The sequence below is a fragment of the Rutidosis leptorrhynchoides genome, chromosome 5 (genome assembly GCF_046630445.1).
Source record: "Rutidosis leptorrhynchoides isolate AG116_Rl617_1_P2 chromosome 5, CSIRO_AGI_Rlap_v1, whole genome shotgun sequence".
NCBI classification, from domain to species: Eukaryota; Viridiplantae; Streptophyta; class Magnoliopsida; order Asterales; family Asteraceae; genus Rutidosis; species Rutidosis leptorrhynchoides.
Window position 1 is genome coordinate 446,144,977 of NC_092337.1, and position 27,072 is coordinate 446,172,048.

The following is a 27,072-nucleotide window of genomic DNA, read 5'->3' on the forward strand; positions in this document are numbered from 1 at the left end:
AATATATTCATATTTTTTTATATAAGAGTAAATAAACTATAAACTATACTTGTCGTAACTTGAATAAATATAGTATTTACATATTGTTCTTGGATATCAATTTATTAAAAAATTTCTTTAACTATATACATTTTTTAACACATAACTTGCATCTTAATTAGTTCTCACATCCATCCCATATGTGAAAACAAAACATAACATATTAGTTGTAGAAATTTAGAGGAAAAACATAATGATTAATGATTTTTTTAACGAAAACTTTAAAAGTTACTAGAATGAAAAAATATTCTGTACACAATACGGAGTATAATTTATTCATTTAATTTAAAGTGACTGTTATGAAATGAACAAAACTCTTATTAAGTTATTAGTACTTCTAGACGTGAATAACTTTAATTTGTATTAGTAGTATGTAATGTATATTAAAATTAGTAATTATTATATATATAAAATTATTTTATAATAATAAATTAGTATATAAATATAAATTATAATATATAATAATAATAATAATATATAACGTAAATAAAAAATAATAAATAAATATGATGGTAATGATAATAGTAATAATAATGTAATAATAAGTATATAATATATAATATAGTGTATATATATATAATATAATATATAATAAATAATGTATTTTATAATTATAATAATAAATTATTAAATAATAAATATCAATCAATTAATTAAATATTTAAATATAAATAATTAAATAATTAAATAATACGAAATAAATAAATAATAAAGTAATAGAAAAAGGTAACAAGAAAATTCGAACAATAAGAACCTCCCATGGAAGATATTTAGTTACAAGTTGCTTGTTGTGCAAATGAATATTTAGTGTTTTAATTTCTCACAGTTTTTGATTGATGAGATTTTATTTATACTTTGTACTAAATCATTAATTTCTTGTTCAATTTCTTCTCTCACGACAACAACGAAGGTGATAAATTCATTCTATTTTTTTCAAATCACTTTTTTTTTTAATAATAAATTCACATCTATATTCATTTCGATTCATATATGCATGTATATTTTAAATGTTTAATTTCAGTTGATTTAAGCTCATAGCTAAGCTAAATCTGAAGTTTTCATCATTACGATAGTTAATTTTGATTGTTTAGTGACTTGCTTGATTATTGAATTATCTGACAAAAAGTAATAAAATTGTAAATTCACCGCTAGCTGAATTAAGTTAGGGTTTTTGTGATTTGAGTTTATGTTTTGAGCCCTAATTTAAGGAACTTTCAAAATTAATTTTGTGATATTACATTCTAAAATGTGTTATATCAGTTTATGGAATGTGTAATCTGTTAGTTTTATTGTAACAGTCTAGATTTATTTATGTTTAACATATTGATTGCATTATCTGCCATGAAACTGAGATCTACTCCATTTGATATATTGATTTCCTGAATATATACATATTTTTTGAATTTAGTAATAGATCTCGGCGTTATTGAATGAATGAAGTTTGCTTGTGGAAATGAATGAACTAGTGGATAACGAAATGAGTGCAGTTAATGACATTAATACAAAACGACTTGTGAGTAAAGAGAGTGTGTTGTTAAAAAAGCGTGGAAGCTCGAATATACAAGAAATGATTATACCTGGTGGCGTCGATATTCAGACGAATACATTGTATTCAGATGTTGATATTTTGGATGGAAAAAATGTTGCTAGGGTTGATACGTTATGCACAAGCCCGCGTTATGGGGATGATGGAGGGGTCAAAGTTGAAGAGTTGACCGTAAGAAATTATAATAATGGGAATGTGGAGACGGGTGGTTCAGGCGTACGAGATAAAACACAATATTCGCGTAACAATTGGCAGTGTTTGAATCGAGGAGTAAATGGGTTGACAACCGGCGTTTGGGAAGACCCAGGGTCCAATTTCTTTCCGGATCTTTTGAATAATAATAAACAACAAAGTGAGAATCAAAATGATAAACAACCGTTGTCGTCTTCTAGTGGGATTCGAACAAAGATTCTTTCTCAATCAGGGTTTCAGCATTTTTTTGTAAAAGATACGTTGAAGGGGAAGGGTATTGTTTGCAACAGCCAAGCTCGTGATGTTCGTATACATGGTCAGAATCATTCAAAGGCCGCTTTAATAGGTTTTAATTCAGAACAAAGCGTTGATGATGGGTTGAGCCTGAGAGAATGGTTAAAAACTGGTCAGAACAAAGTAGACAAATCAAAAAGCATGTATATTTTTAAGCAAATTTTGGATCTGGTGGATTTATCGCATTCCCGAGGAGAGGCTTTGCAAGCATTACGACCATCGTGCTTCAAGTTGTTGCCATCGAACCAGGTTTTGTATCTTGGTTCACCTTCAGAAAGTGATGGAGTTAAGAAGCGAGAATTGGAGGTCGATCGTGTTATTAGTGCTAGCCAAAACTTAAAAAGACGAAAGCTTGTTGATAACAAGAACTCTTCGCGTAGGTGGCCTCAGTTTGCAGCCCGTTCTGGTTTAATGTATGGAACTGCACATGATATTCGTGCTGGTAATGAGTTAATTGAAGATACTGGATATGGATTTAATGAAGAGAGTATACCTAAAAAAGATAATTCGTATCCGATTCAAAGTATGTATGTTTCTGCTTCGTCTCAAATGGTGCATGATGATCATTTGGAAGAGCAGTGGTATGCAAGTCCAGAGGATTCTAGAGAGAGGTGCGCCACGTCATCCTCGAATGTTTACGCCCTTGGTGTTCTTCTATTTGAGGTAAGTAATGTATTTTGGTGCAGCTTTTTCATCATTATTATGTTTTGGTGAACATGGTGATTGTAGTTAAGCCAACTTAATGCTAAAATTGAGCGTTTAATATGTTACAATGTGTGTGTGTGTGTCTATCTATCTCTCTCTATATATGTATGCATGTATGTATATCTATGCGGGTATGTTTATATATATTATTAATAGTTGAGGTAGAGAATATAAAGTAAACGCTACGGAAGTAAAATAGCAGGTTGGGCATTTGGCGCCAACTTGAAGAAAACAAATTATGAAGAACCAGTAACTAGAGACAGACCAAAGTTAGTAATATCACAACAAAGTTAGAAAGTGGTGAAAGGCAAAATAAAGATATTTAATTTAATCCTTATTCAATTCAATGGAATGATCTATCTACTTAGTTTTGAAAGATTTACCGACAACAAAAGTCTTTCCTTGTTTTCATTGATGTATCCAGTTATTTAATTATAAATTTGTCACTACAAAGACTCAAAATGATCCAGAAATTTAGCGACCAATCGTTCCACCATACATGATGCAGAATGGCCCTAGTGGGTGGTATTTGATTTGGATTTTTACTTTCTTATGTGCAATGGCATATGCTTTAACTACTATTGGTTAAAGAGGACGTTTTTTACTAGCAAATCGCCAAATCATCTACACAAGCTGTACACATAGAACCAATAGTCAAGATTTTACGTTCTAAGTAAATATAAAATTTACTTCTGTTATAATCATTATTTGCATTTGCATTGCACCACTATCATATATGTAACATCCCATCAAGTTGTGACCTTGTTTTGGGTAATAGCAGCAGTGTGATTGGTCGTAGTGTCTTACTTATTACTTTATATTTAAACCATCAAAAATTGTATTTAATGTAAGACAATGCAGAAGAATGAGCAAAACTATGGTTCCTAAAAAAAATTGAGATTAGAGCAGTATGTGATCCTGCACACTGAAAAAACAACTAATATGATATTATTCAAGTTGGCTACTTGGCTTGTAATAAGTTACCTTTTCTCATTACTTATTTATTTAGATACCTTACATAAGATCATGTTTTAACTTATAAACCATTATGTTTACTTGTTTTCATTAATAACTCCGTTTGTGCCAATAATTACATGATGACACCTTGTTATATAATTTACAAATCGAGCTTGCTGAGAAAGTACTGTTTTATTTGTTTCTTTATCAGTAGTATTCTTTGTGGTTTCTGGTTTTGTTATTAGCAGTTTCCAAATATATACATGGTTGCATGCAAATTATATAATGGTTTCGTTTTTCAGCTACTTGGATCTTTTGAATCTGCGAGAGCGCGTGCGATTGCGATGATGGATTTACGTCAGAGGATCCTTCCTCCTAGTTACCTGTCGGAGAATCCCAGGGAAGCTGGATTCTGTCTTTGGCTGCTTCATCCTGAACCATCATTGCGCCCAACAACTAGGTCTTAATTCATTTACGTTGCATGCGTATTCCCGTATTTGAAAGACTTTTTTGCGTCGGTGGTCCCTCGTTTATACATTGATTCGCACGCTGCGTCTCTGTCTTTCTTTTTTAGCTCCGGTGGTCCCTTGATTTTACAAATATTGCCTTGGTGGTCCCTGTCTATTTTTGGTTAACAATGTCCATCAAGTGCCACCATGTGATTAACACATGATGTCGTTTCAAGACCTTTAAATCATACTAAACGACATCACGTGATGGCACTTAACGGACTATTTTGACGAAAAATAGACGGGGGGACTACCAAGGCAACATTTGTAAAATCAAGGACCACCGGAGCTAAAAAAGAAAGACGGGGACGCGTCATGCGAATTGATGGAAAAATGAGGGACCACCGGCGCAAAAAAAGTCTATTTAAAATGCCGTTCCTTCACTTTTAACCTAACATGAATGAATTGTATCTTTTAATAACAGGGACATCTTACAGTCTGAACTTGTAAGTGGAATACACCAATCATCCATGAAAGAATTGTCATCAAATATTGAACAAGAAGCCGCTGAATCGGACTTAATGTTAAACTTTCTTGAGACGTTAAAAGAACAAAAACAGATAGGTGCCTCAAAATTAGTCGAAGAAATTAAGTGCTTAGAAGCCGACATTTCAGAGATCGAGTTGAGACAGCCAAATACATCTTTAAGCAAAAAACCAAAATCATCTGCATTCTCTATTGTAGGTGGGTCCCGGTTATTAAGCAATATAAATCATCTCGAACAAGCTTATTTTTCTGTTAGATCTAGCATAGGGAAGGTTGACAATAACAGGAACGAACATTGGGAGCAAGAAGTGTTAACGAGTCGGGAAAATAATGTGGGCCCACAAAAGATGGAAACGGAAAAAAAGCCGTTAGATCGGTTGGGGGTGTTTTTTAACGGTTTGTGCAAATATGCTCGTTACAATAAGTTTGAAGTGCGGAGTATTTTAAGAAATGGTGATTTTAGTAGTATGGGAAATGTTGTATGTTCTCTTGGTTTTGATCGAGACGAAGATTATTTTGCGACAGCTGGCGTGTCGAAAAAGATTAAAGTGTATGATTATCATGCTTTATTGAGTGATTCGGTTGACATTCATTATCCAGCTGTTGAGATGTCGAATAAATCGAAGCTCAGTTCCATTTGTTGGAATAGTTATATTAGGAACTATTTGGCTTCAACAGACTACGATGGCATCGTTAAGGTTAGTATTGTAACTAAACTGCATGTCTTTTTATAAATATGGTAGTATCATTATGAACAGATCACATTTTAACGAATCTCGTGCAAATACGCGATTTGAGATATTTGTGGCAAGTACTTTACTCGTCAAACTTACGTCCGCCACGTGCGTATACATATGCACACCATTTATATGAGTTTAGAGGTATAATAATTTTTACAAGGAAAATGCGGATCTTGAAATGTTTATATATTTTTGTCCATAGTTTGAACGGTAAAACTTATAAATTGTCCAAACACACTTCATTGGTTGCTCTCTGATGTTCTTACTAAGGTTGCAAAAATCGATAATCGGAGAGTACTCGGAAACTCAGGGTGACTAAGGATTGACCAAGTTTGAGTTTGACAGATTTTGACCTATTTTCCAAGTAATCCCGAGTTTTAACCAAATTTTGACTGATTTTCCGAGCTGGACCGAGTACTTGCCGACAGTGGCGGTACCAGGATTCCAAGTCACCGGGGGCAAAAAAAAATTAAAACCGTGGCAATTTTTTGGGCAAAATATGGAGATTTTGGTGCAAAAAATTGAGGTTTTTAAGCAAATTGTGGAGATTTTGGGGCAAAATTTTAACATTTGTGGACAAAATTTGAAGGTTTTGGGGTAAAATTTGGAGATTTTTGGGCAAAATTTAAAGGTTTTGAGGCAAAATATGTAGGTATTGGGGCAAAAAAAAATCCACTTGGGGCAAAGTCGAAAAATCCAAAAATCTTACACTAAAAATTGCAAATCCACTGGGGGCGGCTGCCCCCGCCCGTCCCCATTAAAAACCGCCCCTGCTTGCCGAGTACTCCTTTAGTTGCAAAACTAAGTTCTGAAACACGGTTTCTTACATAACTTTGTCGATGGTCACAGATATGGGATGCAGGAACCGGTGAAGTTGTATCTAATCATATTGAGCATGTAAGGCGGGCGTGGTCTGTTGACTTTTCTCGAGTTGACCCAATTAAATTAGCCAGTGGAAGTGATGACTGTTCCGTTAAACTATGGAGCATAAATGAGGCATGCACCTTTTTCTCTTTTAATTAGTTTTACCATTTATGACACATTTCATAACAATTCTAACTATACTTCTAAGATGGATTTATTCTTAAGAAAAGGCTAGTCATGAGGATTGCAGGCACTTTCCTTTAATAGAATTGGAGTTAAAATTACCAACTTTTCGATAACCATCATTAGAAACAAATAGATACGGCTAGGAGTTTATAGATATCTAATTAAAGAAATTTCGTTTGATATGCAGAAGAAAAGCTTGGCGACTATCAAAAGCGTTGCAAATGTTTGTTGTGTCCAGTTCTCACCATACTCGACTCATTTGTTGTCTTTTGGGTCGGCTGATTATACAACTTACTGTTACGATCTTCGAAATATTTCGACACCCTTGTGTACATTGGCTGGCCATGACAGAGCTGTTAGCTATGTCAAATTCTTGGATTCTGGGACCCTCGTGTCTGCATCAACCGACAATACACTAAAGCTTTGGGATCTTAATAAAGCCAATTTTGGTTGCTTATCGACCAGCAATTGTATCCTAACCTTTAAAGGGCATACTAACGAAAAGGTATGTTTCTATCTTCTAGTGCACATAATTACATTTACTTTTACTATATTATTATCATTAGGTTCTTTGCGAGTGTGTGTGTGTGTGCGCGCGCGTGTGTGCAAAATAACAGCACTTTTAACATACAGAAGCCATTAAAAACAAAACATAGTATAGATGAAAATTGAAATGCAAGGTGAACGTGCATTTGTGTGTTAACGCACTGATGATGTAAAAACAAGATTTTATATTATATCCTCTAAAAGATGCAAATTATTCAAGAGAAAACACAACTCTGCATTTTTGGTGTAAAAGAAGAGTATTTATGTTACTTTTTTACTGTGAAAGATAACATGGGAATCTATTTATCGGTGAAGAATTTGTTTAATGGAATTTATTTAATGAAGTTTATATTGGGGATGTATTAAATTCTCCCTTAAAGATCACAACGGCACAATGTGCCTGACAGGTCATTTGGTAACCTGATGATGTGGTGGTAACTTGCTGAGTAAGCAGGTTGTGTGTCATTTTCTTTTTAGTAGTAATTTACATATTTTAAAAATACAAAAAGTGCCAGATAATAAAATCGGCATTTTTAAAAATGTTGAAAAATAAAGAAATGCCACATCACTTGCCACCTTAGACCACGTTTATCTATCACTAAGATTTCTCCCGGATCTGACTGTCACATTAGCGTCACATCAACACTTCAATGAGAACTGAACCCTAATAGGCTAATATACATAACACACTTACTCAAAAAGGACCCATTATATATATTCATTAATCAAAGTACATATATTAATGCACAATGTACAAATAGGATAGTGCAAGAAATGAGAACAGTAGTTCTTGATGGATATCAGTGGCCTTAGCAGGTTACTACCTAGTTATCAGGTCATTGAGTTTTCACATGGCTTGATCAGGACACATTGCCATCTTTTAGGGACGTTTTTCACAACAGTAAACATAATTACTTGTAATGGTTATATTAGAATGTATGTTGCAATTTAGACAAAAAAAAAAAATGTAATCAGTATCTTGCATTATATGTTGCTTAACTTGCTATTACTGAATTTTCTTAAACCTTAATGAATTTGTATCTTTCAGAATTTTGTCGGGTTATCTGTTTCGGATGGATACATTGCATGTGGTTCAGAAACTAACGAGGTATACCATATTTATCATTATTCTGATAAGTAATTCAATTCAACTGTTTGTTGTTACAAAAACAAAAGCATGTAATGTTTGTTATTTGCAGGTGTATGCTTACTATAGATCATTGCCTATGCCTATCACTTCACACAAGTTCGGATCTATCGATCCAATTTCAGGGAAAGAGACCGAAAATGAAACCAATCAGTTTGTTTCGAGTGTCTGTTGGAGACAAAAATCGGATACGGTGGTTGCTGCCAACTCAACTGGATGTATAAAATTGTTGCAGATGGTTTAACAGAGGTTCTTAAAGAGTTTTTTACATTTTTAATATTTTCCAACCTTAGATATTGACTTTGACCTAGTGGTAGCTTGTACATCTCAAATACTATGAGGTATAGAATTTCAAATATTTCAAAATTGTTATTGTTGTCAAATGTCCATTTGTACAGTACTCAGTTTTGAGCCAATAAGTTCAAATTTATCACATATTATTTACATCTTGACATTTTCAGTGGCTGCTAATTGTGTAGAGTGTGAGTTTGCCTTAAAAAAAAAAAACTGTAAACGGACAATTTATGTCATCCAATAACTAAGGTTTGTGCTATGTATTAATCGTACATATTTACGAGTTAATTCTCATTAAAAAAAATGTATCAAAGCTGTTCAATTTGTTTCGAAAGTTTAGTTTTATGGTGTGTTTGTTCTAATTTGTTTCGAATGTTTAGTTTTAGGGTATGTTTGACAAAACTAGATGGTAAATGTTAGCCGGTAGTTTTTAAATGTTAGCTGATAGTTGATTGTTTTTAGCTGTTAGCTTGTAGTTTGTAGCTGTTAACTTTTTATATGTATCTAGATGTTTGGCAGAGTAGTCGAAACTATTAAAATAAAGAGTAAAATGATTAAAAAAAAAAAAACTAGAAGCTAAAAGCTAAACGTTAGTATCAGTAGCTTTTAGATCCCTAAAAAAGCTTTAAGCTCTTACAACCAAAAAACTTGTTGCCAAACATAGCCTTATGAGTTCCATGTTTAGTTGGACTTACATTGCCAATTTATAAAAGAAATTAAGAACCAAGGTCAAGTTTATGATAAAATTCTTTAATTTCTCATTCTATTTAACTTTTCGTATTTCATGTACGGAAGTACAAAAATACGGAGTAATAAATTATGAGGAGACATGGTAATTATTAATACTCGTATTATACAGTAGTGTACTTTATAAACTTTTTACTAAAAACGTACTTTTTTTTAGGTCATTATTCCCTGATAATGTACACAATATATAAGCTGTATGACGTACGAAAACTAATATTTTGTGCGATTAGTATTATTCCTACGAGTAATTAAATTATGTTACAGCTTTAGCATTGAAAACAGTTACATTGTACAGCAACACAGGCATGTTTTAAACACTAGGGACATTAGGATTTAGGACTCAGAAGCTATATAATAAAAAGTATAGAGGCCCAGAGATTTAGTAACTGACATTGCATTTAAGCTTTACCTTCATATATTCATGATCGTGAACCACTGAAACTATACTTCAACTATTTTGACTTTTTTTTTTAAAAAGTTATTAAGGCATTTATACTTCAGTATCGATTACTATTGTTTGGGTAAAAAGGTGAAAAATTGTATACTTAATAATAATAATAATGTGGGGTACAGGTAGGACATATGTGTAGTATTATTTTATAAAAAAATTTAGTTTAGTAGTTGATTGGGTGCTCATATTTTTACGAGTTCACTAGCTTAGTATTTTGAGTGAAAGAGTCATAAATGATAATGAGATAATCAATTAGATCACGTACATCTTCGTAAAAATTATAACTCCTTCTTGAAATGTTTGAAATAAAATCTTTAACGTTTGCTATTTTATTTATGGAAAATGAAAAGGAAAAGAAAATAGTTATTATAACTTAATAACATGAAGTTTGTTAAATTAATAACTTAAAAAGGAGAGAAGTTCGATTGGCTATCTTGGTTGACTAATCCTAGTATTTATCTCAATATGTAGATTGTTATAGTAGTTTGTTAAATTATCTCGTGATGCCATGGTGATTTGCTATCTTTGCAAATCGTTTTGTAATTTCGTGGAACTTTCGTGATGTAACTCTTTGGGATGAACGGCTCATCCCTCTATTGTACATTCGATTTTATGATATATCTATAAAATTCTTGCTTTTCAAAAAAAAAAAAAAATAATAACTTAATAACATGAAGTTTAATTGACTTGTTGATTGTAAAAGTTCAAAAATAATGTTACTATTACTACTCTTTATAGTTTACTAGTATGATTTATGATGAGATAGTATTTCCTAAAATTCATAACCATTATATTTTGTGTATTTTTATTTTTATATGTAATGTAATACAATACAATTATTATGGGTTATTTCACACCTTAATCTACAATATAATGAGATCTGTGAAAACATTAATATGCCACGTTTTGTACCCGAAGCCCCAACACAAACCATAACTGTTGGAACTTCACATGAATTATATCACAGCTACAATAATTTTTACGGAGTATGGAGTATTAGTTTTGTCAAACGATATATACCATATATGTATATGGCTTTCTGATTAGACATGAATTTGGAACACTTAAGACCATAATCTTCAAAAAACTCTATTACAAATTGAGACATTTAAACTTTTAAATCAGATTATCGATTCCACGATCATGGTGTCAAGCATTCAACATTAAGCGGCCCATAAGCCACCCCAAAAACCATAATTCCCAAGGGGTTAGAGTATGACATAACTTCATTCCACGACTGACTGTCATATCAGCGCAACATCATCACTACGTTTTCCAACTTGTAACTTACGAAATATGAAAAATTTTGTTTGTCAAAATTTTACACACTATTTTACTGTGCGATTCTCTCAAAGTTTTATAAAAATAAATTTATTTTATTGCCATTCGTATAAATTTTAGAAACCGTATATGTTATACATAATAAAGTAAATAATTACTTATTTTTGACTACTACATTTTACTTTCACCTTTACAAATCAATTCTTTTAATCAAAAGATACTTTACTTAGAGTAGCCTTTATTTACTAAGAACTTCGTTTCCTTTCTTACATTGTCACCTAAAACGATTTTTATAAAATTTTCGTTGCTTATTCGTATCCAAGTCATCATGAAGACTTTACAACCGTCGAAATCGAGAAATTCATGTGTGTGTGTGTGTGTATGTGTTGAAGACACTTACTGCCACGTCATGCAGAGCCTTCGGGCATCCACTAACACTTAAACCATTAAAAATTATTGCGTTACCCCAAGGATCTTAATTGCCACACCTGTTGGAACGATGCTCTTTCTTACATAACTCTAAGTCCTGACTTATTCCAAGAGATTCTCATTTAGTGATATTAACGCCGTCAGTATTCCGACTTTAATATTAGCCATAACCTGTTGGGCATTTTGTGAAGTCAAGAAGCGATTAACTTCTCATCCTCATGCTCTATCATTCATACCTCACTTTTTAGCAACGGCTTCGCACGTGAACATTTTTGGCCCAGAGACTTATGTCCTGACAATTATCAAAACTACATTTAATTCATTAGTTTTCATTACCTAGTACCATGTCACCCGATAATTCAAAGATCTTTCACTCGATCTTTTTCAACTCGTAACCTCGGAAATACGAAAAACTATGTTTATCAGAAATTTTTACACGTTATTTATTTGTGCGGTCCTCACGAGATTTATGAACAAATGAAAGTAATAAAAATTTTCTGTCACTTATGCGATTTATAAAATCATATATGTATGTATATTATTAAGTTAATAAATTTACCCTTACTTATTTTGGTTAGTACATACTAAGTTACACCTTCAAATTATTTAAAAATCGCTCCTTTATTGAGTTGTTTAACTTAAGTCAAATAGTTTTGTGCAAAATGGTACACGTTATACATACTTCTAAGTTTACTAGGAACTTCGTTTCATTTATGTTGTCACATCAAACGTTTAAAGGATTTTCAAAACTTCCTTGGTTGATTTTATTAAAGGTTTTCGTATTAGTCTACACCATGTATGGATCAAACTTCTTCTCGTCCTCCGTTTAGGGATAAAGCTTACGATTAAGATCTTTGTTAAAAACTCTTGAGCCACTTTGAATGGCAGTTTTATAAAATTTGTTTGGAGGTCTTTGCGCTCATAAAATGTTCCTTTTAAGGTTATACATGGCAAAAACGCGGGCCGATAAATCAGTTTTCTGAGGTACACTCAGTGGTCACCCTATTGTAGGAAAGGCACTAGGTGGGTTTCTACTCTCAATATTTCACGGCTAACCGCAACACCCTCGTAACCCTCATCTCCATGACTCAGAATGTTGAGGTACAAGCAAACATTTTTGAAATTCTTTTCACTTAGAGTAAACCATTCTTTAGGACCAAGAGTTCACGTATCTTCTCATCCGCGCACCCCCTTAAGTATAAGGATAAATTCAGAACAAACCGTTCGAAGAGTTCACTCTTGTTCAAAGATCACACCTTTCGTGCGATTTTCTTTCGGAAATGTAATATAAATTACTTTAAAAATCTATGAATCTTGTTATCCTCTTGGAAGGGACTGCTTAAAACATCTATAACACTGATGTGGTTACTCTATATATTTCTTCCTTCGTTGGTTGCAACTATATGTTGTTCTAGTTAATGATAACCATAACTTCAACATGTAACTGAAATGATAAATTTACATTATGGGACTGTGCTTTCATTCCATCCAAGGATAAGTTCACATGCAGTATGTGGTGATCACCATGTTTTCCATTCTATCTGTCAGTTTTGTATTGCGACATAAGCGCTCAATGTTTTAGATGGGTTTGGTAACATTCATGATGCATTTCATACATCCAGCTTACTGAAGATGCCTGTAAGGCTAAAAACATCATCTTTCCTTTTGTGGATATATATTCAGACGACATACTCATGTTAACCAGAAACGAAATCAATTTGTTGATCTCTTAGGACAAGAGACTTAATTAATGGCATATACCTATTCTTACTTTTATAAGCCCAAGTACCTTTCAAGATAAATAACTCACTTCTGAGCCCACGAGTCTCTCGAAACTTTGATACACTCCTTCTTCCTTAACTTAGGTACCGTTGTTAGTCACTCCTCAAAATTTCGGGACGAAATTTTCTTTAACATGTGGGTAATGTAACGACCCGACTTTTTCGACCTATATTTTTGTGCTCTATACTTTCACGAATCTGCGTATATGTGCGTACTGAGCTAGTTTATGCTCTGGGATCTTATTTCATGATTAATTACTTCCGTTAATACCTTACAACGTGCTATTAAGTGCTTAATCACTTAACTTGATCCTTGAATGCTTTTACGACCGTTAGTGTCACTTGACGTTTAGAGCGAGCTACGTACTTGGTACACGTTTAACTTTTGTCATAATTGGAATATTATGACTATGTAATACTAATTGTTATTTTATAATGACAATTACTTGGTTTATTGGTTGCTTAATTACACTTAGTAATTTACTAATGCACACTAGTTAGTCTTGTTGGACTTTCTACTTTGTTGGACTTAAGCCCACCCTACTCTAGCTAATGGACTATTTAATTAGCCCAATTTTAATAAGTTTATGACCTATATAAATGTAAGACAAAAACCCATTTATTAGAGGGAACATACTAGCATTTTTGTTAACCATAATCACAATTATTGCATGGGATCCTAACATAAGCACCACCTTTAGACCACCACTAACCAAAAAGCAAAAAAGGTGTCCCCCCATAAACCTACGGCCAAACACCCCCACCACCCTATAAATACCAAGCAAATCTCACCCATTTCACACTTAATCTCATTCACGTTTTACACACGCTTAATCTCTAATTCTCTCTCTAGTCTTTCTCACTCTAAAAAGTGTAAGTTTTAAATTTTTTTCTTCTTCTTTTCTTCTTCATAAAATCGACATCATCATCATCATGCAAGGATCAAGCTTTTTAGTTTCTTGATCTTGTTATATCTTGAAGATTCAAACTTTGATTTGAATCCTTTAAGAACATGAAAGATTCAAGCTTTCTAGCTTTGAATCTTCATTATTTTGTTGGATCTAAGTTTTCTAGCTTATGATCCCTTTATTTTGTCAAAAAGATCAAAACTTATGTTTATGATCTTCATGTAACTTGAAGATCTAGCCTTTTGCTTTAAGGATCTTAAAGAACATTAAAAATCCAAGCTTTCTAGCTTAGGATTTCATTATTTTGTTAAAGATCTTAGCTTTTTAGCTTATGGTCTCATTACTTTTACTAGATCATAGCTTTCTAGCTTATGGTCTCATTAATCTTGTAAAGATCCAAGCTTTCTAGCTTAGGGTTTTCTTAATATTTGAGATCTAAGTTATCATTGTAGATCTCTCTTACTTGGAACCTTTTTGTGATTGTTGTGATGATAAAGATCAAGTCTTCATCATCTCATATGATGAAGATGCATAAACTTGTGTCAAAAGGACAAAGGTTGAAGCTTTATTGGGTTTATGCAATAAAGAGACAACCTTGATGTTTAAAACTTGTAGAATGTTAGCTTTTACTCTTAGTTGTGTGTTTATGGTTGAAACTTGGTCAAAGTGATGCTAAAACATCAAAGAGTTGTACACTTGAAGCTTACACGCATCAAGGATGAGAACCGTGATGAGCATCAAGCACCAAGAAACCCACTGGAGCACTTGTTTGCTATTTTTTGGGGTCTGATCAGACTCCTAGGACTTCTGAAAAACTTATTTTTAGATAGTTCTTTTCGAGTAGATGACTTTTCGTTTAGGACTCTCCTAAATCCGATATACGGTTTAGGATTTATAGCCTTCCGAAAGTCACTACGCCGTTATAACGACGTGCTGAAAATTCTGACCTACTCGCGCTTGAACCGTCGCCACAGTCAAACGACATCGAGTTAGGATCTGAAAATTTGACAGCGGTACAAGGACTCACATACGGAGCCTTAGCTACTGACCATGTATCTTTTCGGTTTATATAGAGGTCGTAGCAGCTGTCCGAAGTTAGACTTTTGTTTCGATCTCTATTCTTGTTGAAAACTTACTTTATCTTTTACGAATGATGATGATGACGATGATGATACTTAAACTTAATTTATTCACTTTTAAACTTTTGGGGACAATTTACTGACCTAGTAACCTTTGACCTAGGTTGAGGACCTTTTGGATCGACCAACTTACTTGTTTAGACCGACTTACTACTTGCTTACATTGTCGTATCGATTTTACCGCACATTCACTGTGAGTTATAACTTCCCTTTTTTACTTTAACTATTTTGGGACTGAGAATACATGCGCTTTTTATGTTTTTACATACTAGATACGAGTACTTAAACTTTATATATGTGTGGGTGATATAACGGCACAAAGATTCCCCTTAGCACGGTAACGTTTAATCATTGGTTTTTGAACCGGTGAACGCGAATATTAGATATGGATCCATAGGGTTTGACATCCCCACTCGGACTAGTCGCGCTAGCATTTAACGGGTGTTTGATACTTCGAGAACATACGCACTCGCCAAGTGTACTTTTAGGGAGTATTATTATTACGTTAAGTTAGTTACCGGGTGCCCACGGATAAGCATATACTTTATCATACTGATTTGAAATACTGATTTGAAACGCTGGTTGAAGCACTGAAATCTCGTGGTCTACATTACATTACTGATTACAGACAAACTATAGCTCACCAACATTCGTGTTAACTTTTTAAGCATGTATTTCTCAGGTGCTTAGACGTTGTTGCTTCCGCTGTTAGACTTGCTGTTATAGTCTTGGTGCTATAGACTTGCTGTTACAGACTCGCTGTGTTAGACTTCCGCTGCATTACTTAAAGATGTCTTGTGACAACCCGGAAATTTTTGACCAAATTTAAACATTATCTTTAAATGATTTAATGTTTTCAACACGATAAGCAAAGTCTGTAATATTGAGTCGCGAATGTTTTGGAACTATATTCATGTAATCAATTATTCTTTGACTGTTCTCGAAGATTCACGAACAATATATATATATATATAACTTAATGTGCATATATATATATATATATATATATATATATATATATATATATATATATATATATATATATATATATATATATATATATATATGATTTCAAGTTATTTAGTAAACGATAGTAACATTCGATTATTGATTCGATTAATATTTAGATAAGTTAACTAAAACGTTTAAATTGAACCAGTAAAACACTAATTTGCTACAATATTTTTGAATTGCTACAGTACCCGAAAAGCTACAGTGTTTTTGAAAAACACTATTTCAAAATGAAAATGTATATATGTATATGTATATACTACGAGATGATGATTTATAGAAGCAAATAACCAAAAAACACTTAATTGATTAAAGCTACACTTCGAGTGACATAGTTTATCAATGATTAAGTTTAATTTTTGATAAAGGTACACGTCGCGTAACGAAAAGTACTAGTTTTCTAAGCGTACGAAAATGCGTTCGAGAAACCGGAAGCGGAACATAAGTCGAACGTAAACGTACAAGACATCGAAATAAAAATTACAAGTCACCTATGCACGAGAATTTAATATAATATATAAATAGATATATAAATTAAATATATTATATATAATATATAAATATGTCGACAAACTAGAAAACAAAAGGGAAATGAGCTGGAATCCTAGGCCATGCGATTGCATGGCCATTACACACAGAAACCATGCGATCGCATGGGGTCTGATGGCAGGCCACATCTATGAATTCGAGCGATTTCATTTCAGCACACACACCTCTCGATATTTTACTCCCTCTGTATTCATATTATTATTATTATTTATATTATTATTATTATTGGTATTATTAAGATTAATATTATTATTAATCTAATTATTATTTGTAGTATTAGTAATAGTAATATTATTAATATTACACATAAAATACTACGACGAGGTCATGAGCGTGTCACTTTCAAAACTGGTTTTCAAACGAGATAAAGCTAAGGAAACTATGGGTTATAGCTATGGAGGTTATGGGTAATGTTCATGGGTATTGTTCGCAAGTCAAACCTAGTGTTTATCATCTCTGTTGCGTTTACGTTGTAGTGACCCGAACTTTTCCATGTTTATATATATTAATTGAGATTGATATTTACATGATTAAATGTTTCCAACATGTTAAGAAATCAAACTTGTTAAGACTTGATTAATTGAAATAGGTTTCATATAGACAATTGACTACCCAAGTTGACCGGTGATTCACGAACGTTAAAACTTGTAAAAACTATATGATGACATATATATGGATATATATATAGTTAACATGATACTATGATAAGTAAACATATCATTAAGTATATTAACAATGAACTACATATGTAAAAACAAGACTACTAACTTAATGATTTTTAAACGAGACATATATGTAACGATTATCGTTGTAAAGACATTTAATGTATATATATCATATTAAGAGATATTCATACATTATAATATCATGATAATATAATAATTTAAAATCTCATTTGATATTATAAACATTGGGTTAACAATATTTAACAAGATCGTTAACCTAAAGGTTTCAAAACAACACATACATGTAACGACTAACGATGACTTAACGACTCAGTTAAAATGTATATACATGTAGTGTTTTAATATGTATTTATACCCTTTTGAAAGACTTCAATACACTTATCAAAATACTTCTACTTAACAAAAATTCTTACAATTACATCCTCGTTCAGTTTCATCAACAATTCTACTCGTATGCACCCGTATTCGTACTCGTACAATACACAGCTTTTAGATGTATGTACTATTGGTATATACACTCCAATGATCAGCTCTTAGCAGCCCATGTGAGTCACCTAACACATGTGGGAACCATCATTTGGCAACTAGCATGAAATATCTCATAAAATTACAAAAATATGAGTAATCATTCATGACTTATTTACATGAAAACAAAATTACATATCCTTTATATCTAATCCATACACCAACGACCAAAAACACCTACAAACACTTTCATTCTTCAATTTTATTCATCTAATTGATCTCTCTCAAGTTCTATCTTCAAGTTCTAAGTGTTCTTCATAAATTCCAAAAGTTCTAGTTTCATAAAATCAAGAATACTTTCAAGTTTGCTAGCTCACTTCCAATCTTGTAAGGTGATCATCCAACCTCAAGAAATCTTTATTTATTACAGTAGGATATCATTCTAATACAAGGTAATAATCATATTCAAACTTTGGTTCAATTTCTATAACTATAACAATCTTATTTCAAGTGATGATCTTACTTGAACTTGTTTTCGTGTCATGATTCTGCTTCAAGAACTTCGAGCCATCCAAGGATCCATTGAAGCTAGATCCATTTTTTTCTTTTCCAGTAGGTTTATCCAAGGAACTTAAGGTAGTAATGATGTTCATAACATCATTCGATTCATACATATAAAGCTATCTTATTCGAAGGTTTAAACTTGTAATCACTAGAACATAGTTTAGTTAATTCTAAACTTGTTCGCAAACAAAAGTTAATCCTTCTAACTTGACTTTTAAAATCAACTAAACACATGTTCTATATCTATATGATATGCTAACTTAATGATTTAAAACCTGGAAACAAGAAAAACACCGTAAAATTGGATTTACGCCGTCGTAGTAACACCGCGGGCTGTTTTGGGTTAGTTAATTAAAAACTATGATAAACTTTTATTTAAAAGTTGTTATTCTGAGAAAATGATTTTTATTATGAACATGAAACTATATCCAAAAATTATGGTTAAACTCAAAGTGGAAGTATGTTTTTTTAAAATGGTCATCTAGACGTCGTTCTTTCGACTGAAATGACTACCTTTACAAAAACGACTTGTAACTTATTTTTCCGACTATAAACCTATACTTTTTCTGTTTAGATTCATAAAATAAAGTTCAAACAATATGGAACCATAGCAATTTGATTCACTCAAAACGGATTTAAAATGAAGAAGTTATGGGTAAAACAAGATTGGATAATTTTTCTCATTTTAGCTACGTGAAAATTGGTAACAAATCTATTCCAACCATAACTTAATCAACTTGTATTGTATATTATGTAATCTTGAGATACCATAGACACGTTTAAAATGTTTCGACCTATCATGTCGACACATCTATATATATTTCGGAATAACCATAGACACTCTATATGTGAATGTTGGAGTTAGCTATACAGGGTTGAGGTTGATTCCAAAATATATATAGTTTGAGTTGTGATCAATACTGAGATACGTATACACTGGGTCGTGGATTGATTCAAGATAATATTTATCGATTTATTTCTGTACATCTAACTGTGGACAACTAGTTGTAGGTTACTAACGAGGACAGCTGACTTAATAAACTTAAAACATCAAAATATATTAAAAGTGTTGTAAATATATTTTGAACATACTTTGATATATATGTATATATTGTTATAGGTTCGTGAATCAACCAGTGGCCAAGTCTTACTTCCCGACGAAGTAAAAATCTGTGAAAGTGAGTTATAGTCCCACTTTTAAAATCTAATATTTTTGGGATGAGAATACATGCAGGTTTTATAAATGATTTACAAAATAGACACAAGTACGTGAAACTACATTCTATGGTTGAATTATCGAAATCGAATATGCCCCTTTTTATTAAGTCTGGTAATCTAAGAATTAGGGAACATACACCCTAATTGACGCGAATCCTAAAGATAGATCTATCGGGCCCAACAAGCCCTATCCAAAGTACCGGATGCTTTAGTACTTCGAAATTTATATCATATCCGAAGGGTGTCCCGGAATGATGGGGATATTCTTATATATGCATCTTGTTAATGTCGGTTACCAGGTGTTCACCATATGAATGATTTTTATCTCTATGTATGGGATGTGTATTGAAATATGAAATCTTGTGGTCTATTATTATGATTTGATATATATAGGTTAAACCTATAACTCACCAACATTTTTGTTGACGTTTTTAAGCATGTTTATTCTCAGGTGATTATTAAGAGCTTCCGCTGTCGCATACTTAAATAAGGACGAGATTTGGAGTCCATGCTTGTATGATATTGTGTAAAAACTGCATTCAAGAAACTTATTTTGTTGTAACATATTTGTATTGTAAACCATTATGTAATGGTCGTGTGTAAACAGGATATTTTAGATTATCATTATTTGATAATCTACGTAAAGCTTTTTAAACCTTTATTGATGAAATAAAGGTTATGGTTTGTTTTAAAATGAATGCAGTCTTTGAAAAACGTCTCATATAGAGGTCAAAACCTCGCAACGAAATCAATTAATATGGAACGTTTTTAATCAATAAGAACGGGACATTTCATACGTACTTTCCTACAATATTGAATCTCAATATTGATACGTGAGCATTCATATCTTATCTTTTATATATTAATAGCGTATCCATGTCTAGTGCTCGAGTATATATGTTTATGCATGCTTGTATGCTAAATTTTGTCATTAGACAGTTTATGATGAATCACGAATTAAATACATATATTACTGATAAAATGTATATGATATACATGTTTTTGGAAAGCTAGCGAAAAATCAATAACTTTTCATTTAGAAATTGCTTAATTTCGGTGAACGAATTAAAAGATGTGATCAACTGAATTATGATTGACATTAATTGAAATTGCTTTTGAATCTGCAATTGATATTTAAACAACTTGTTTGTAAGATTGATAAATTGGATTTTTGAATATTACCAGCCGAGTAAATGAATCCTTATATAAGGCACGTCTCGTTTTGTTAAACAACTGTCAAAATTGACTTTTTGAAATGACTTTGGATAACTTTTGTATGTCGATCTCGAGCATTAGGATTATGATACACTATGACCTGACCTAGCTTGATAGACATTTATTGACCAACATATGTTCTCTAGGTTGAGATCTACGGTTATTTGGTAATCCGAGTTTCAGTCACATTTTGGTGAACGACTTTATATGCTGCAAAGGTGAGTTTCATATGATCCCTTTTTAATTGCTTTTGCAATCTATATTTTTGGGCTGAGAATACACGCACTTTATTTTAAACGCAATGGATACAAGTACATACTAAATTCTACACCGAGTTTGAACCGAAAATCCCTTAGCTTTGGTAACTAGTAACTGCTGGTTATAAGAACTGGTGGGCGCGAATAGTGGTATATGGATCCATAGGGCTTGACATCCCCGTCTGTTCTAGGTATAGAAACCCTAGCCTGAACTATAAAACAGACGTACGCTATTTGAGTTTAGTACACGTTGGATTGCGTGTATTGTACATGTTGGTTGCATGTATGTTAAAACAGGGGTACTTATTATAACGTTAAAGTTTAGTTACCAGGGTGCTCAATCTTGTAGAATATTTTGATAAACGTTTCTGGATGAAACAACTGAAATCTTGTGATCCACCTTTATATACTGATTATGCGCAACATTAAAACTATGAACTCACCAACCTTTGTGTTGACACTTGTTAGCATGTTTATTCTCAGGTTCCCTAGAAGTATTCCGCTGTTTGCTTATATGTTATACAAGATATGTGCATGGAGTCATACATGCTTTATTCGAGAAAACGTTGCATTCACAAATCATTACCATCTATCTTATTTTGACTGCATTGTCAACAGAAGTACTATTGTAAACTATTATTTACGGTGATTGTCTATATGTAGAAACCATCAGATGTCGAAAACCTTTTATTTAAATATTCATTTATGGTGTGCCTTTTCAAAAGAATGCAATTTTTACAAAACGTATCATATAGAGGTCAAATACCTCGCAATGAAATCGATTAATGACGTGTTCGTCCATATGGATTTGGAGCGATCGTCACATGTCTCAATCATGGAACTTTTATTTTACATTCGGAACTTATGTTATTTAGAATAATGGCTTTGTAACGACCTTTGTGTCACGTTATCTTTTGCAAAACGTTATCCTTTCATGAATGCAAAACTTGTTTTAAAACAGCATGTAGTATTATACCGTGTAATGGACCTGTTGTTGACGATTCATACATGATAGTTTTGTATGGGGCATCACATTTGGTATCAGAGCATTGGTTTTGGCACCATATGGAGAGTTCGAAGGGATGTAACGCCTCTTTTATTACGTTAGTGCCAAAAATAATAATCCCATAAGCTTGAGCGAATATAGGCCGATAAGTCTTATAAGTAGTATGTACAAAGTGATTTCTAAAGTACTATCTATCAGGCTATCTTCTATAATTCACAAGGTGATTGGCACAGAGCAAAGCGCATTCATGAAAGAGAGATATATCCTTGATGGGGTTGTAAGACCCAATATTTATTCTACATAATGTAATTATGGTGTACGATGCGTGTATGAAGTGTACGAAGCATGTACGTGTTGCTTGCTCGAACGTCGAAGGAAAACTGGACGTTGTTTGAGTCACAAGGTGTGTACGTACCTTTTTGCCCCCAAATAAAGTTTGAGTTGATGTTTCAAAGCCTTACCATTGGAAAGAAAATCTTATTACGTTTCCAACAATATTTGATTCATCGAAAACGGAGCTACGGTCAAAAAGTTATGTCCAAAACAAGTTACTGAAAACTGACCTGAAGTTTGGAGCGGCGTTCCACCCTTTGGAGCGGCGCTCCGATCCCGTCTGATGTAATTTTCAGCCTTTTTAAAGGGTAAATGAGGGGTACTTTGGTCCTTTCACTTATGGACGGATTTATGGCTTTAATATCAGTTATAGATCCACTTTTGGATCATTTTGACATCCACACAACACTCCCATCTTATCTTAGAGAGAGAGAGTGAGTTCTAGAGAGAGGAAGCTTGAATGGATGATGAAGATGGTGATTTTCGCCCAAATTGGAAGCGGGTTTTAGTTCTCCTTGGTGTTTCTAGCTACTAGAGCTCGTTTTGGTGCTTGAGGTAAACCCTAATCCGAATTTCATTGTTAAGATTATTGTTTGAGTTAGGGTTTGTGTTAGTTAGTGTTATAAACCCATTTTATTGTGAAATTTGGGGGTTTTGGGTAAGATTCAAGTAAGTAAGCCTAAATGGGTGACTTAGGGTTTCGAGTGATGAAATTATGAGTTTGGGTTTTGCGTGTGTTGGTTAAACGTTAGAACACTTGTGTTGACTTGGTTTTTGGGTGTAAACCCTAACTTAGGTCAAAACGGGTCAAATGGATATTTCGGGACAAGTAAGATTGATTCGGTGTTAAATTAAGTTTTAAGTCAAGTTTTGGTAAATCAAGTAGGTAAATACTTGATTTAAGTGTTAGCGGTTGTCTTGAAAATATAGTCACTAGTCGTTAGTGATTTTGGGGCGTTTTATGACTTTGGTCAAAATGAGCAATTTGAATTGGGTCAAAATTGAGGATGACACTAATTTGGATTAATTGGATGTTAAACGCTTTTGTTAAGTGTTAAATGATGCTTTTGATGTAATTACTCGTGAGAAGTGATTTTAGGTTAAAATTTGGTGTTTTAGCAATAAAGTCAAACTTGGTCAAACATGGAATGGGTTTTGTGTAAAATATGAGCTAGTATGCGTTTAAAGGTTAAAATTGACATATTTGGGTATTTCGAGAACGCGGAAACTAGTCTCGTTATTTTTGGACCTTCGGGTAGCGTTAAAAGTGCAAAAGGGTATATTTTGCTCTTGTTGTTCATTCGGGCGGGTCGAGAGTCCAAATGAGGTTGTATGTTGATTATGTGTATATCTATATGCGTATTATAGGTAAAATCTTGCTCGGTCGCGTGTGGTGGGGATTTCGCGCATGGTTTGTAATGCTCGAGTTCACGAGGTGAGTGGAATGATTATACATGTGTGTATATAATGTATCTATTTGTAGGGCGGGGGTTGGCACCGGGTATACGTGTCTATACCACCAAGAGTTAGTGATATATTTTGTTGTACACTAACGATGGATATTTCGTTGTCCAAATTGTCCAAGAGTTAGTGATATATTTCGTTGTACACTAACGATTGCTTGAACGGATATTTCGTTGTCCGTGTCGCCTAGGGGTTAGTGATATATTTCGTTGTACACTAACGGTTGTTACGAACACCGATGGGAAATTCGAAGTACCATTCCCTTGTGTTATTGGTTAACCATGGTTATTGCGTTGTAGTGTAGCATATTATATTGTTCGGGTTATATATATATGCTATTGTTGTGCTAGCTTGTGGTATTGGAGGTTTATAGCTTTGTATTTGTGATGATAAGCTATTTGTGTTGCTAACATGTATGCGGTATGTGAGTAAGTGTTTGTAAGTAGGTATATTATATATGTATGTGTATAATTATTGCCTTCACTAAGCTATCATAGCTTACCCTCTCGTTGTTTACATTTTTATAGATTCGCGTGGAGGTGATGGCTCGGGTAATCGTGAGAACCATTGGATTGTGTAGGTTGCTTTAGAGGACGTGCTTTGGATTGATTAGGATTGGGTAGCGTATCCCCAATCGCCATGCTCGGTCTAAGTTTTGTATTAAACTAAAATGGGTCGAAATGGTCACTTGTTGTAAATTGGGTCGATGTGGGCCCGGAGTTGTAAAACTTGTTTCATTATGAAAACGTGTTAGTTTTACTTACTTTATCGTGTTGTGAAAACCGTTTCGTCTAAAAGTGCCCGGAAGTGGACGATCTTTTTGTCAAAAAAGGGAAAGAGTGGACAGACCACTTTGGAGCGCCGCTCCACAGTGGGGCGCGCCGCGCCGAATGCTGAACTGGCCAGATTTGATAAAAAAAAAGAAAAATTAAGCGTTATTTGGGTAACGGGTTGGGTTGTTACAAGTGGTATCAGAGCATGGTCTAAGGGAATTGGGTGACCTTAGGATAGGTGCCTAGTCTTAGACTTATTGATAGTGGTGCGTTATTTGCGGGACTTGTAGGATTACGGGTCGGATTGAGATTTGTTAGTGCCTTAGAGTCGGTGACTAACTAGGACTTGTACTTGTCCAATGTGGAATTTTGTGGGGCCCTATTTCATGTGTAAACTAGTGCCTTAGATCGCTAGTGCCTAATGTAAGTAGGCGAACTTGGACGTTATCTTAGTAATAGTCACCTAGGTTGTAGGTTTACTTGTTGTTGTGGTGTACTTGTGTACGTTTATTATTATTGTATATTGGTGTATATATACAGGTACCTTTTGGTGCGGTGTCCTAGGGACGAATCTATTGGAGAGATTCGCATGTTTGGCAGTTTGAGTGATCAAGTTCACGGTAAGGACTTGGGTCATTCGGGTACTAGGAGTTATCGCGTGTTATTTTGTGTGAATGTTGCGTCAGACCGGGTAAAGTACTTTGCGTGACCATGTGGAAATGGTAAGGTACGCATTTGTAATAATGACCGATCACCATTATTACGAAAGTGTATCTTGACACCAAGCATGACATGACAAGTACCGAACGGAAGAAACGTGGCATGGTTGGGGTAGAACGGGATGAATTAGGAATCTTTTATTGGTTCCCAGAATATAGTTGTCTCGAGTGATGTGCTTGTTGTCACATCGAGTTCTTTACGAGTCGGGAAGTGTACGATGGATTCGATTAGTTAAGTGAGCGAGCCAACTCACGAGTTTGGTGCGTGCTTAGTCCCCCTAAGTAGTGGGTGCACTGTTGAGATTGTTATTGGTTTTTGTTACCCATCGTAACTAAGATGACAGATTTAAGTGTGCGTGTGTGCAGTGAAGACTTGAATTCCGTAATGGAATGCAATAAGTCTAATGATTGTAGTTTTGAGGTACACTCGGTAGAGTGTGTGATTAGAGAATCGTGTTAGGATTCAAGTTGTGAGTCGCCTTGGAATTGGCGAATCGAGGAGTCTCCGGGTCGTTAAACTCATGGGAGTGGGACCCGTATGACGATGATTGTGTTAGTGTGTTGTGGCTTATAAGGTAACATTCCTAATGGAATATCCCTTGTAGTAGTGGTTTTTATCGAGATGTGCGGAAGAGTGTAAGACTTGGTGTTTCCAAGCATCTCTTTAGCGTTAGATGAAAGGTTTCGTGGGGCTATATCGTTTGGCCTTGCGGAAATTGCAGGTAGCATGTGATCGCTAGGAAATTTCGATAAGACGATAAACCGTAAGGTTTGTCGGGTGGATATGACTTCGGGTCATTATTATAGAGAGATAGGTGATATCGGGTGTATGAAACCTAAAGATCGAGTTTCTAAAATTCGGTTGATTGCGGTGGGAGTCTGCATAACACGGCGTCAGGTGCCCTCTTATACCTGCTAGTGTAATGTTCAACTCCGGTGATGGTGTGCTCACTTTGTGCTTAGGGTGCCTGTGAGATACCCTTTTGAAGCATCGAAGATTTTAAATAGTGATCGACGGGTGATAGTAATTCGACGGTTGCAAAAGTCGAAGTTTAGGAGCATTGCAGTAAATACTTCTTATGAAGTGGCAGATGAGCGAATCTTGTTGCTCTTATGTGATGGACGATTGAGGATGACCGGTGAGCCGGTGATGGACTTAATGGTCGATTAGGTCGAAGGTTATGATGAAGCGTTGATATTGCGGTTGATGCAATTATTGTGTCAGATTGGTCACTCTTCCCCATGAGAGTGAGCAATTGTTGATAATGGTTCGTTGCGTAGAAGGTCGGGTGATCTCGACTGTGATGCACGACTGATTAAGCGGAGTGGCATATGCCTAGTCATAGAGGCGTATGTGAGACTTTGGTGGAGTTCGCTTTGCGAACGATGAAGAACTATTAATTGTGATTTGTGGTATGAAGGTGTGATGTCGTCGCGTGTACGACGTCTCAAGTGATTGTACATGTCGGCTCTGAGAGCCTAAAGTGAATTTGCGGTGATTTGATGTTTATGACCAACGGTGAGAATGGTCAGGTGTGACGTGGAATTACAATTCCGCGGGATGTTAGATA

At 34.0% G+C, this 27,072-nt stretch overlaps 1 protein-coding gene across 1 annotated transcript; it reads left to right on the forward strand.

Annotated features, from left to right (window-relative positions):
* Positions 1-812: 812 nt before the first annotated feature.
* LOC139850595 (protein SPA1-RELATED 2-like) lies at positions 813-8,665 on the forward strand. Its single transcript, XM_071840153.1, has 8 exons — positions 813-949; positions 1,448-2,734; positions 4,036-4,193; positions 4,667-5,426; positions 6,318-6,464; positions 6,706-7,023; positions 8,113-8,172; positions 8,264-8,665. The coding sequence occupies exons 2-8, from the start codon at positions 1,493-1,495 to the stop codon at positions 8,453-8,455; spliced, it is 2,877 nt and encodes a 958-aa protein (XP_071696254.1). The 5' UTR covers positions 813-949; positions 1,448-1,492; the 3' UTR covers positions 8,456-8,665.
* The last annotated feature ends 18,407 nt before the right edge of the window (positions 8,666-27,072 follow it).

What these genes read in the sequence shown, in the direction of transcription:
- LOC139850595 (XM_071840153.1), top strand. Translation starts at nt 1,493, where the DNA reads ATGAATGAACTAGTGGATAACGAAATGAGTGCAGTTAATGACATTAAT. An exon ending in TCATTGCGCCCAACAACTAG is followed by an intron (nt 4,194 to 4,666) that starts GTCTTAATTCAT and finishes TTTTAATAACAG; the next exon opens with GGACATCTTACAGTCTGAAC. An exon ending in AACTATGGAGCATAAATGAG is followed by an intron (nt 6,465 to 6,705) that starts GCATGCACCTTT and finishes TTTGATATGCAG; the next exon opens with AAGAAAAGCTTGGCGACTAT.